The sequence below is a fragment of the Loxodonta africana genome, chromosome 18 (assembly GCF_030014295.1).
Source record: "Loxodonta africana isolate mLoxAfr1 chromosome 18, mLoxAfr1.hap2, whole genome shotgun sequence".
NCBI classification, from domain to species: Eukaryota; Metazoa; Chordata; class Mammalia; order Proboscidea; family Elephantidae; genus Loxodonta; species Loxodonta africana.
The window spans coordinates 64,713,825-64,725,599 of NC_087359.1; the positions used below are offsets into that span (position 1 = coordinate 64,713,825).

The following is an 11,775-nucleotide window of genomic DNA, read 5'->3' on the forward strand; positions in this document are numbered from 1 at the left end:
AGTAGTCTATGCCAAAACTTTGCCACTCTCCTCAAAACTCACAACACGCTACATCAACTCTCATGGAAGCCTGGATGTCACTTTCCTCTTCAGTGAGAAAACTAAACCCATAAGGACATAATTCCTCAATATTCTCCCCTACTCATAATTCCCATACATATATTTCCATCCTGTTCTTTTTATGTTACCCCTGAGCCTCAAAATGAAAGTTCTTATCATATACATGTTCTCATTCTTATTCCCTTCTGTTTCTTCTGGCAATATCGTTCCATCAGTCCTTTCAGCTACTTGGACACCTGCTCTTTCCCATTAAACAGTAAATATAGTCTCTTTAGTCAGTAAATGAGGAGTTTCTGGGTGGTTCCAATGGTAAGCACTCAGCTACTAATTAAAATGTTGGTGGTTTGAAACCACCGGAGGTTCCTTGGAAGAAAGGCCTGGCAATCTGCTTCCAAAAGGGAATAGCCCTGAAAACCCTATGGAGGACAAGTCTACTCTTCAACACCTGGGGTTTCTATGAGTTGGAATAGACATTAAATGAATCTTCCTCAATCTTGTAACCCTTTCTACCTACCACCCATTTCTTTCCTCTGTCCTTTCATCCAGGGTTCCTTACTGAGACATCTACCTGCTACTGGACCATATTCACACGTAAATGTGTGTATATTTAGAATCACTCACTTTCTACAGATCACCTAATACATGAAGCCTAATTTCGTTATCACAGAGAAAACCCCAAGAAGAGGGTTCAGACAATGGAGGGTAAATTCAGGCAAGAATGTACTGTTTATTTTCATCAGGGGTAGAGAGCACAGGCAGGGGAGTAGGAAGATACCAGCCTGGAAGAGAAGTTTTGGGTATATTGTGGAGCGTTTTGAGATAAAACAAGAACTTTGTACTTTATAGTTTAAAAAAAAAAAAAAAAATTTTTTTTTTTTTTAGGTACTAAGAATTAATATACTGGATATAAATTGTATTAGCCTTTCCTGGTAGTACAGATATGAACTCTTATCTTTAATGCAAACACAGGTATTTGGACGTATAAACAAAATTATTTATCAATAGGGCAACATTTTGGGATGGCGAACGGGTGCGAGGACAATTTCAAGTTGATTTTCAAAATGTGTGTATACACACACACATACTCACAATGTTACTTCGGGAGATACAGCTTAGGTCTGAGAAAACCCAATTAGAACTACCCCTTCCTGATGTTCGCATGGCCAAGAGCCCAAGGACAACTGCCATATAGAATCAAAAGCCCTGTTTCCTATACTCTTTAGTTCATTATTGTGGTTGCTGATGCTGGATTGTACATGGAGGAGGGAAAGCAGAATGCTCTGACAGAGGAGAAGAGAAGGGGAGGGCATGTGTGCTTTCTTCCTGCTTTGTGTTTATCCCCATCTCTTCCCTCTTTGAGAACCTGGGTTGTGGAGTCAAGCCAGGATTCTAGTCCTAACTTTGCCATTACTTCTCTCTGTTACTATATGCAATTCTTTTCACCACTTTTTTCTTCTTTATCTGATAAAACACATAGTAGTTCTCCTTACCTCTTGGGTGTTTGCGAGGGTCAACGGAGATACTGCATGAAAGGCAGTTGCTGGCACGTAAGTACTCGGTTAAAAGCTAACTATCCCTTGACGTCGTAAAGACTCTTTTGCAAGGTCTAGAGCCCTACCTGAGGATTCTTGCTGAGCTTGGTGCTTGCCCAAAGAGCCCTGGCCCTGTGGCCTTCACACAACTTCCACAGATGGAAAATTTCCAGCCAGGGGGTCTATCTCCATTCAACCATGCTTTTTGGGAGCATGATGGAGAAAAGGTCAGTAAAGGGTATGGAGAGTGGGTCCTTGGCCCTCTCTTCCAGTAGTGGAGGGGACAGAGCCAGGCTGATATGGAATCAGGAGCTCTGTGTTTCCCAACCTTGAAGGAAAAGGGGGGACAGGGCCTGTGGGGCTGGAGCTGTCCTAAATGGACCCTGAAGATGAGTCATCTAGTTTCTTCCTCAAGAAGCAGGACCGGTCATAGCACGGAGACAATTTGGAATTATTCACTAGTTTATAAAGGCTGTTGAAACACAACTCCCCCAGGTCTTCATTCAGGCCAAAGTCAGACTAATTGTTGAGACTCATTTACACACACCTCCAGCTGTGCCCCAAGGGGATAGAAAGGTTCTCAAGGGTAATTGTTCCCAGAGTTCTTTTCCAGGAGGAAGGATCTGGAAGATTTTCAAGAGAGTATGTGTTCAGGATCCAAGTTCTGGGGTGAACTACTCTAGGATCTTTGTTGGAATGTGGGTCCCCTCTTCCTGTGGTTCAGAAAATCCTGGAGCATCCCTTTAGACTATCAGGACTATGGCCCAAATGAGCTCTTGGTGTTTTCTTCTGGCCCGCATCGAATCCTTTTGGTGTTCAGAGTGGCAAAGAGGAAGAATTATAGCCCATCTTTGCTCTAGGGTCTGACACAAGGAGTGTTCGGGAAGTAGTTATACTTTCCCTTGTCGAGCATGCTGGTGGTAGGTATTCTAAGTTTTTAAATTCTTGCAAAAAACCAAACCAAACCCATTGTAGTCAAGTCGATTCTGACTCGTAGTGAATCTATAGAACAGAGTAGAGCTGCGTACAAGGTTCTCAAGGAGTAGCTAGTGGAATGAACTGCTGATCTTTTGGTTATAGCCAAACTTTCAACCACTATACCACAAGAGCCATGTAGCTTTTATAATAGCTTTGATTGATGGTCACTGTCCTATGATTTGGGTCCCTTGTGGCCCAGTGGCGAAAAGCTATGGCTCCTAACCAAAAGGGCGGCAGTTTGAATCTACCAGCAGCTCATCGGAAACCCCATGGAGCAGTTCTATTCTGTCTCATAGGGTCGCTATGAGCCAGAATCCACTCGACAGCAATGGATTTTTTGTTTTTTTGGTCCTGTGATTTACTATGTCTTGTGCCAGAGAGGCCACTGACTTTCTGTAGAGGATCGTGGTGAAAACTGTGAGCCCTGGCTTGGGTTTGAATCCTGGTTCTGCCACTTATAGGTTGTATGACTTTGAACAGTTATTTAACTTAATTAATTAAACCGGCTGTTGCCAAAATAATAACAAATAACATTTTCATAAATTTGTTATGCTCATAGCATGGTAATATCTGAACAGTTCTTAAAACTGAGTCTGACACTTAGTATTTTGGAGATGCTATTTTACTACCTCCTACACTAGTTTTTTAATTGTTGGATAACGCTCCAAATTCTATCAGACTATGCACATGGTAGGCGTTGAAAAATGTTAAACTGCATTTTCCCCTAGCTATGTTTCAGGTCACACAACCCTGTTACCTGGCCTGTATTTGGGTAACGCTCCTGTTCCAGGTCATGGCCTTCCCAGACATGGATAAGATGACATCTGTCTTAGTCATCTAGTGCTGCTATAACAGAAATACCAAAATTGATGGTTTTAACAAGAGAAATTTATTCTCTCACAGTCTAGTAGGCTACATGTTCAAACCCAGGGTGTCATCTCCAGGGGTAGGCTTTCTCTCTCTGTTGACTCTGGAGACATGTCCTTGTCATCAGTCTTTCCTTGGTCTGGGAGCATCTCAGTGCAAGAACCTCAGGTCCAAAGGACCCTCTCTGCTCCCGCACTGCTTTCTTGGTGGTATGAGGTTCCCATATCTCTCTGCTTGCTTCTCTCTTTTATATCTCAAAGGAGATTGGCTTAAGACACTATCTAATGTGATAAACCTCATCAATATAGCTGCTGCTAATCCATCTCATTAGATCATAGTGATAGTATTTACAACATACAGAGAAATCACGTCAGAAGATAAAATGGTAGACAATCATACAATGGCATTATGACCTAGCCAAGCTGACAGATAGTTTTGGGGGACTCAATTCAATCCATGAAAATATCCTACAATATTTTCTTCCTAGTAATCATATTTTGCTCTTAGTGTCCTTCTCAGACTCTCTTATACTTCCATGGTTTATGCATTGGGTATGCATGAGGGGCAAGGAATTGTGCAACAGTATAGAATTATGAAGAAAATGATGCTTGAACCCTCAAAAATTTGCAAGAATTTTCTGTGAACTGTGATTACAGTTATTTAGATAACCAAAGTAGTCTGAGACTACCATTCCCACACATTCTTCTACAAGTCTCATTCAATCATTCTACATTCATTCATCTATTGATTCTACAAGCTTCTCAGTCTACACTCTTAGATAACTACATTGATTTTCAGAACTTTATTCATCAACTTCACTCTCATCTATGCTTTGTTAATTTTGCTCCAAAGTTTCACATCTTCACTCTACTATTTAATTGAGTACCTCCATGAAAGTGTCCCACAGGAACCCTTGAAAATACATTGAAAACAGAACTTATTTTTTTAAAAAATTATCCTGTTGTTGACTATTTTCACCAAAGGCATTCTATTTCTTGTAGTGGCTCAACCTTCAAACCTTGAAGACATTTTCATCTCCTTATTTACTGCTATCATAAAAATGACTACTTTCAATTGTTTCTATTCCCACATTATTTTCCATCTAAATCCTTTGTCTGATATCTTCACTTTCTCTTCTCTAGATAGCTTTAACAGCTGCCTAATTGAACTCTTGGTGTCACTATCTTCTTTACCCATCTCTCTCTATATCCAATCGTTCATTTCAGACAAACTCTCATCATTGCTATATGCAGAGCATCTATCTGTCTGTCTGTCTGTCTGTCTCTCCATCTAGAATAATATCACAAACATCCATGGACCCACCACTTAACCTGAAAATTAAGACTTTAATAATAACCTATATTTAACTGCATGGTACTCTCAATTCCACTCCCCTCTTGAGTTTCTCTCATCCTGTATCTTGTGTTCATCTTTCCCTTGCTGTTTTTTTTGGGGGGGGGGGGCACTTTTATTTTGTCTATATGTATTCCCTGAAGTGTACTAAGAAAGTTGTTTATAACCTTATTAAAAGGGTAGCAATAACAGTCTTTTGGGAAGATTTTTTTTTCAATTGAATATAATGTTGCTAAGATTCAACCAAATTGTTGCATGTCTGTAAGTCATTCAGAAAAAGCAGTATCTTTACTGGTTGGAGGTATTGATCCCAATTACCAAGGGAAACTGTGTTGTTGGTACACAACGGGGGCAAGGAGGATTGTGTCTGGAACCCAGAAGATTCTCTGGGATGACTTTTGGTATTTCCATGTCCAATATTGTTGTTGTTGTTGTTAGGTGCCGTGGAGTTGGTTCTGACTCATAGCGACCCTACGCACAATGGAATGAAACATTGCCGGTCCTGAGCCATCCTTACAATCATTGTTCTGCTTGAGCTCATTGTTGCAGCCACTGTGTCAAACCACCTCGTTGAGGGTCTTCTTTTCTGCTGACCCTGTACTCTGCCAAATGTCATGTCCTTCTGCAGGGACCGATCCCTCCTGACAACATGTACAAAGTATGTAAGATGCAGTCTCTCCACCCTTGCCTCTAAGGAGCATTCTGGTTGTACTTCCTCCAAGACAGATTTGTTTGTTCTTTTGGCAGTCCGTGGTACATTCAATATTGTCCACCAACACCGCAATTCAAAGGTGTCAATTTTTCTTCTGTCTTCCGTATTCATTGTCCAACAGCAAAGGTTAATAGAAACTACAGATCCAAAGAAAGGTAGTCCTAAATGTGATCTGCTGCTAACCTAAAGGATGAAGGTTCAAACTCACCCAGCAATCTACAGAAGAAAGGTCTGGTGACCTGCTTTTGTAAAGCATATAGCCAAGAAAACCCTATGGAGCAGTTCTACTCTGTGACACATGGGGTTGTCATGAGTTGGAATCGATGGCAAGAGGTTTTCTTTTTATTTAAAAAATCTGAGTACTCACATCCCTCATGAATGAAAATTTGAGCCACGTCACCAGGTGAGGACCAAGTGTCCACTATTCAGCAGCTTTTCCTAGAGGTTTGAGCATCAGATAACTGGCTGTCCCTTCTCTGAGTGGCTAGGTGCTGGTAACATCACCTTTTCTCTCTTGTTTCCCCGGTCCTCATGGAAATAACTTCTATCTGCAGTTCGCATTTCCTGGATTAATTCGGTACCCATCTTTTTTTCTCTGTTAGTCTATTTTAGCATACAGCTCTTGTCTTAGGCTGAGTTTTTCTAGAGAAGCAAAATCAGTAAAGCGTATATATATGTATATATTTATACCAAGGAAACAGCTGATGCATTTGTAGAGGCTGGAATGTCCCAAGTCATTGGATCTGGACAGAGGTTTCTCCTGATTCACATAGCTGCAGTGGCTGGCAAACCCAAGATTGGCAGATAGGAGAGTAGGGCTCTTGCTCACAGGCTGTGAACATTGATGAATCCCAAGATTGGCAGGTAAGCTGCAAGCTCAAGTCCCAGGAACCAAAAGTTAAGTGAACAAGAGGCAGCTGCAGGATCCAGAATGAGCCAAAAGCCTTGGCAAGGCAAGCAAGAAGGAAGTAGACAGAGGAAGGTGGAGATGAAGGCTGAGAGGTCACTGAGATGCCACAGGCCTCACTCCCACCAGTACCACCCAGCAGATTCCATCATGGGGGTGATCAAACATTAAATTTCAGCAGGGAAATGATCACATTATACAACTGCCAAAACACTGAGAATCATGTCCCGGGCAACTTGACACACGGTCTTAACGATCACACCTATGTTCCAATTTCCTGTATTAAATAATTTGTTTGAAAATACTCGGTGTGATTTCTGTTTTCTGACTGGACCTTAACTGACATACCTGCACATAGCCTTTTCCTGACTTACTTAATCATGGGGACTTAGGAATCTAGTATTAACCAAATTTCTTAAGGAAATGAAGTATATGAAGTAAATAAAATGAAAAACATAAGAAAAACAAAAAATATTAGACAGGCCTATAAAACAAACAATTACACAGAGTTCAACCATGTATTCGAGACTAAATGGATGTACCAGCCTAGCAGCAAGAAGGGAAGGCAGAAGGGGACAGGAAAGCTGAATGAATGGAAATGGGGAGCCCAAGGTCAAGAAGAGAGAGTGTTGACATGTCATGGGGTTGGCAGCCAATGTCACAAAACAATATGTGTATTAATTGTTTAATGAGAAACTAATTTGCACAATTTATCTGATTTTTCTCAAATATGTTGGAAAAAAAATTTTTTTATGTTGGTGTCAAGTGCTTTGTCTTCAATCTCACTGATTCTGACTTCCATTGCCTCAATTCTGCTCCTATGCCTTTCGATTGAGTTGTCTAATTCTGAAATTTTATTGTTAATCTTCTGGATTTCTGTTTGTTGTCTCTCTATGGATTCTTGAAGCCTATTAAATTTGTCCTTATGCTCTTCTCTAATCTTCTTAAGTTCCTCTATTGCTGTGTCTGTGTGCTTCTTGGCTTGTTCTGCATTTTGCCTGACCACCTTCCTGGTCTCTTGAAGAGTTTCGTATATTAATTAATCTTTTGCACTCTTCCTCTGGTAATTCCAGGGCATTCTCTTCGTCTGGAAGATTTCTTGATTCTTTGTTTTGGGAGCTTACTGAAGCCATCATGGCCTGTCCCTTTGTGTGTTTTGATATTGACTGTTGTCTCTGAACCATCAATAAGTTATCACATTTATTTTGGGTTTGCTTACTGTGTTCTAGCTTCTTGCTTTTTTTGTTTTGATACACGCAAATAGGCTGTTTGTGTGAGCTAGCTTGATTATTGGCACCTTTGAAACTCTAACGTCCTGTCACTATGTGGTAGAGCTGTTACTAGGTATGTGTGCTCAGGAGTCTGTTTACTTTTCTTGCATGGAATCAGCTCAGGTGTTCAGGTAGTCAGCCACCAAGTGTGTGGTGTAGCCTCTCACTACAGTTCTAGATGGGCAGGGGTGATTGTTGTAGGCACAGTTATCTGGCTGCAGTAGGGGGTCATGTGCTGAGCAAGGCAGGGTGCTGACAGCCACCCCTGAGTGTCTGTGAGGATAGCATGTCCCTGCTCCCTAAAGCACATATGTGGGTGGGTTTTGCAGCTGGACCATGGGCACCCAGTGCTGTTGGATTTAAGGACTGAGAGGCATCACTTATTCTTGGACCCCTGTCACAGGTGGCTTGGTGGCATGTGTGGTGCCACCAGCCCTCAGGCCCCTGATATGGGTAGGTGGGGACCCTACTTCGTAGGCAGAGTGGTGTCAAATGTCATGAACCTACCTCTCCACTATATAGCTGAAACAGTTGAAGTTAGACTTCAGGTATATACCCTGTAGTACTGTGCTAATATGGGCCTACACTATTGAAATTGGCCCACATGGGTCTATGCAGGGGTGAAAAGCATTCAAAGTATGTGGACCCCTTATGCGTGTGCCTGTGCCTGTGCAAAGGAGCTGTTCTGCCTTGAGTTCCTGGCTTAGGGGAGCTGGCCAATTATTTTTTTCCCTGTTTGTTAATTTGTTCCCTCTCCAAGACAGGGAGAATGGCTCAGAGTGGTTGATGGGTCCTACTTCCAGCCCAGGGGGCACTGTACTCTGTGAAGCTAGCTTGGATCCAGTGCAAAGCAGGAAGGGGGCAGGTAAGTGGGGGAGAAGTTTTTACCAAAGTGGTTTTGAATTTTGATCTTTGTGGTAGGTTAGACACATGTACTTCTCTCTTGCCGATTGAGCGTTGCTCTTCACTGATTCTAGAGACATGAGTAGACTCTCTGCCGCTCTGCCTCTCCAGATGTGGAAAACACATCCCCGAATGCCACTGCTTGCCTCGCCACTGGTGCCAGCCAATCCTGACCTGCAGGGTGCTGGTTCCTGCTGGGTCAGGTCTGGCAACTTGTCGCTACTTCTGAAGTGTCTCTCCCTTCCCCACCTACTCAGTCCAATTCCTCAGCTTTGCCTTTGATGTCCAGGGCTCCTACACTGCCATATATGATCAATTCACTTTTTCGGGGGCTCTTTGTTTTAAGAGGGGCCACAGGAAACGTCTGACTACTCTGCTGTTTTGGCCTCACCCCTGTCACGAAAAGCAAAATTAAAAAGAAAAAAAAAAAAAAACCACATTGTCACTGATTTGATTCTGACTCATGATTATCCCAGGTGTTACAGAGTATATCTGAGCTCCATAGGTTTTTCTGGGCTGAATCTTTTGGTAGCAGATCACCAGGCCTTTCTTTCATTGTGCTGCTGGGTTCAAACTGCTAACCTTTCCCTTAGAAGCCAAGTACAAGTTTAAAGAATCACTTCAGTACAGAATGTTTGGCAGAATCAAATGAAGATGGCTAAGGCAAGCAATAATTGACTTGACATGTAGGTTCAGTGATTCCTTTTTGTGATTAAAGCCACAAACACACATATACATTCTCATGATTATTGTAATATCACTGAGGAAATAATAAGTGCCAATGAGGATAGTATAAAAGAACAGGGGAGGAGATGGAATTCATAGGAAAACTTCATACCATCAACTTCTGTAACAACCTTACATTACTCCTCTGTCTAACTTAAAGTTAGACAAGAGGAATTGAACTCTACTGCTGTATGAGCCTAAAAAAAAAAAAAAAAAAACAAATCAAACCCATTGCCACCAAGACAATTCCGACTCAAAGTGACCCTACAGGGCAGAGTAGAACTGCCCTATAGGGTTTCCAAGGAGTGGTTGGTGGATTGGAACTGCTAACCTTTCGGTGAGCAACCAAACTCTTCAACCACTGAAGCACCAGGGCCCAATATGAGCATAGTAGGAATGATTAAACATAATAATGCAATCAAAATTGACATTTCAATAGTGATTTACATACCTCAAGGCAAAAGCTTAGGTGAGCTTCTAAACCTTGTGTGTGAGGCAGGACAGACATTATTCCTAATAGCTAAATGTGGGAGCCTAGATTCATACTTTCTCAACTTTATTCTTATACTCAGTAGCATAACTGGGGGATGAACACAATATTTTTGTATTGCCACTCTGCAAAAAGGCACAATAATGTGTATAAAGAGTCAGTAAGATGTCTCATCAAATTATTACAAGATTTTTGAGAAGAAGTTTCTGGCTGGAAAGATCAATGACAGTTTCTTGGAGGGGGATGACATTGGGGCTGGACTCTTATGTGCATGCTTAATGCTGACCGTCCTTCCCAATGTATGACCTCACATTGGTTATGAGGAAATTCTGTTGCTGAAGAGTTTCCCCAAGGCAGCTTTCATGTCTCGGTTTCTCACACTGTAGATGAAAGGATTTAACATTGGGGTCACTGCTGTGTACATCACCGTTATCACTGCATCCTTTAGGCTGTAACTGGTCAGAGGACGGACATACATGCCCATCACTGTCCCATAATACAAAGAAACAACTGTGAGGTGGGAGCCACAGGTAGAGAAGGCTTTGAGCACACCCTTAGTGGATGGAACATGTAGGACAATGGAAAAGACCCAAATATAGGAGATAATAATGCATATTAATGGCACACAGAAAACACCAACCCCTACATACATCATTTTCACATTAAAGTGAACATCAGAACAGGACAACTTGAGCAAAGAGGAAATGTCACAGTAGAAGTTGGCCACTTCCTGGTTGCCGCAGAAGGACAGACTAGATGTGAGCAGAATGTGGGGGAGGGCACTGGCATTTGCAATTACCCAAGACCCAACAACAAGCAGAAAGCAAGACCTCGGGCTGATAAATATTGTATAATGAAGAGGGCGGCTGATGGCTACCATACGATCATATGCCATCACAGCCAAGATATAGCTATCTGTTGTAGCCAAGGCAATCACGAAATACATCTGTGTTAGGCATTCTTCAAAGGAAATGGCTTTGCTGTCCAAGAGATGGTTGGCTAGCATCTTAGGGACGGTTACAGATGAGAAGAGGATGTCAACAAAGGAGAGATTGGCAAGGAAAAAGTACATGGGGTTGTGAAGGCGAATGTCGGAATGAATGGCCAAGATGATGAGCAGATTTCCAATCAGTGTGCTGGGGTAAATAAACAGGAAGAGAATGAAGAAGACATCTTCCTGCTGTTGTTGACCAGTAATTCCCAGGAGAATGAAACCCAAGGTCGAGGACTGGTTTCCTTCCCTCATGGCTCCTTCAGTATGAAAGAGAGACAGTCCAGATTACTAATGAACTTACTGTGTGTAATGATCATCCTTATTCACCACCTTGGACTACAAAGTTCAGCTCCCTCTCTACCTAGGTTTACTAAATCCCAAGACAGACAATATTCTGGGGGAAAAAGTTCCCTGTTGGTCAGTGGGACTAATTACCAGTCACCTCTGGACACCCCATTTTCCAAACACTCTCTTAGGCCTCATGGAAAATCACAAATCTGAGAAAAATAGAATTCATTAATTTGTTTGTTGGACAAATAATTATTAAGAATGAAATCTGGGCCAAGCACTGTGTTGGAAAAAAGAAGACAAACTGAGGTGTAGCCTCTGCCCTCACGGTCTTTACAACTTAATGGAGAAGCAGAATTACACATCAATTTTATTTACACATGAGAATGAAAGGACAGCATTTTGGAATCTAAGACAACATACTCCAGAGTAATGGATATATCAGTAGAAGAAGTACCCTGGACAATTAGAAATTGGCCCACTGACCAAACTCAGATTGAGCCAGAGCTCGGGAGGTGACAGATGTCTATACTGGCATCAGCCAATTATAAATCACAAGGAGCAAAACCAGCCCAGTAGATTCTCCACCCTCCCATATATCTCATTTTCAAAGTAGGCTTTTGCCATCTTGTTTGATAGGTTTATTCTTTTCCAAGCCCCTAACTATATGTAATCACAATGCTTTCTTCCTGTT

At 41.9% G+C, this 11,775-nt stretch overlaps 1 protein-coding gene across 1 annotated transcript; it reads right to left on the reverse strand.

Moving 5' to 3' along the window:
* Nucleotides 1-10,029: 10,029 nt before the first annotated feature.
* Nucleotides 10,030-11,278, reverse strand: LOC100667335 (olfactory receptor 1A1-like). The gene has a single exon (XM_003416831.3). It carries the CDS (start codon nt 11,043-11,045, stop codon nt 10,116-10,118), a length of 930 nt encoding a protein of 309 aa, XP_003416879.2. The 5' UTR covers nt 11,046-11,278; the 3' UTR covers nt 10,030-10,115.
* Nucleotides 11,279-11,775: the final 497 nt, after the last annotated feature.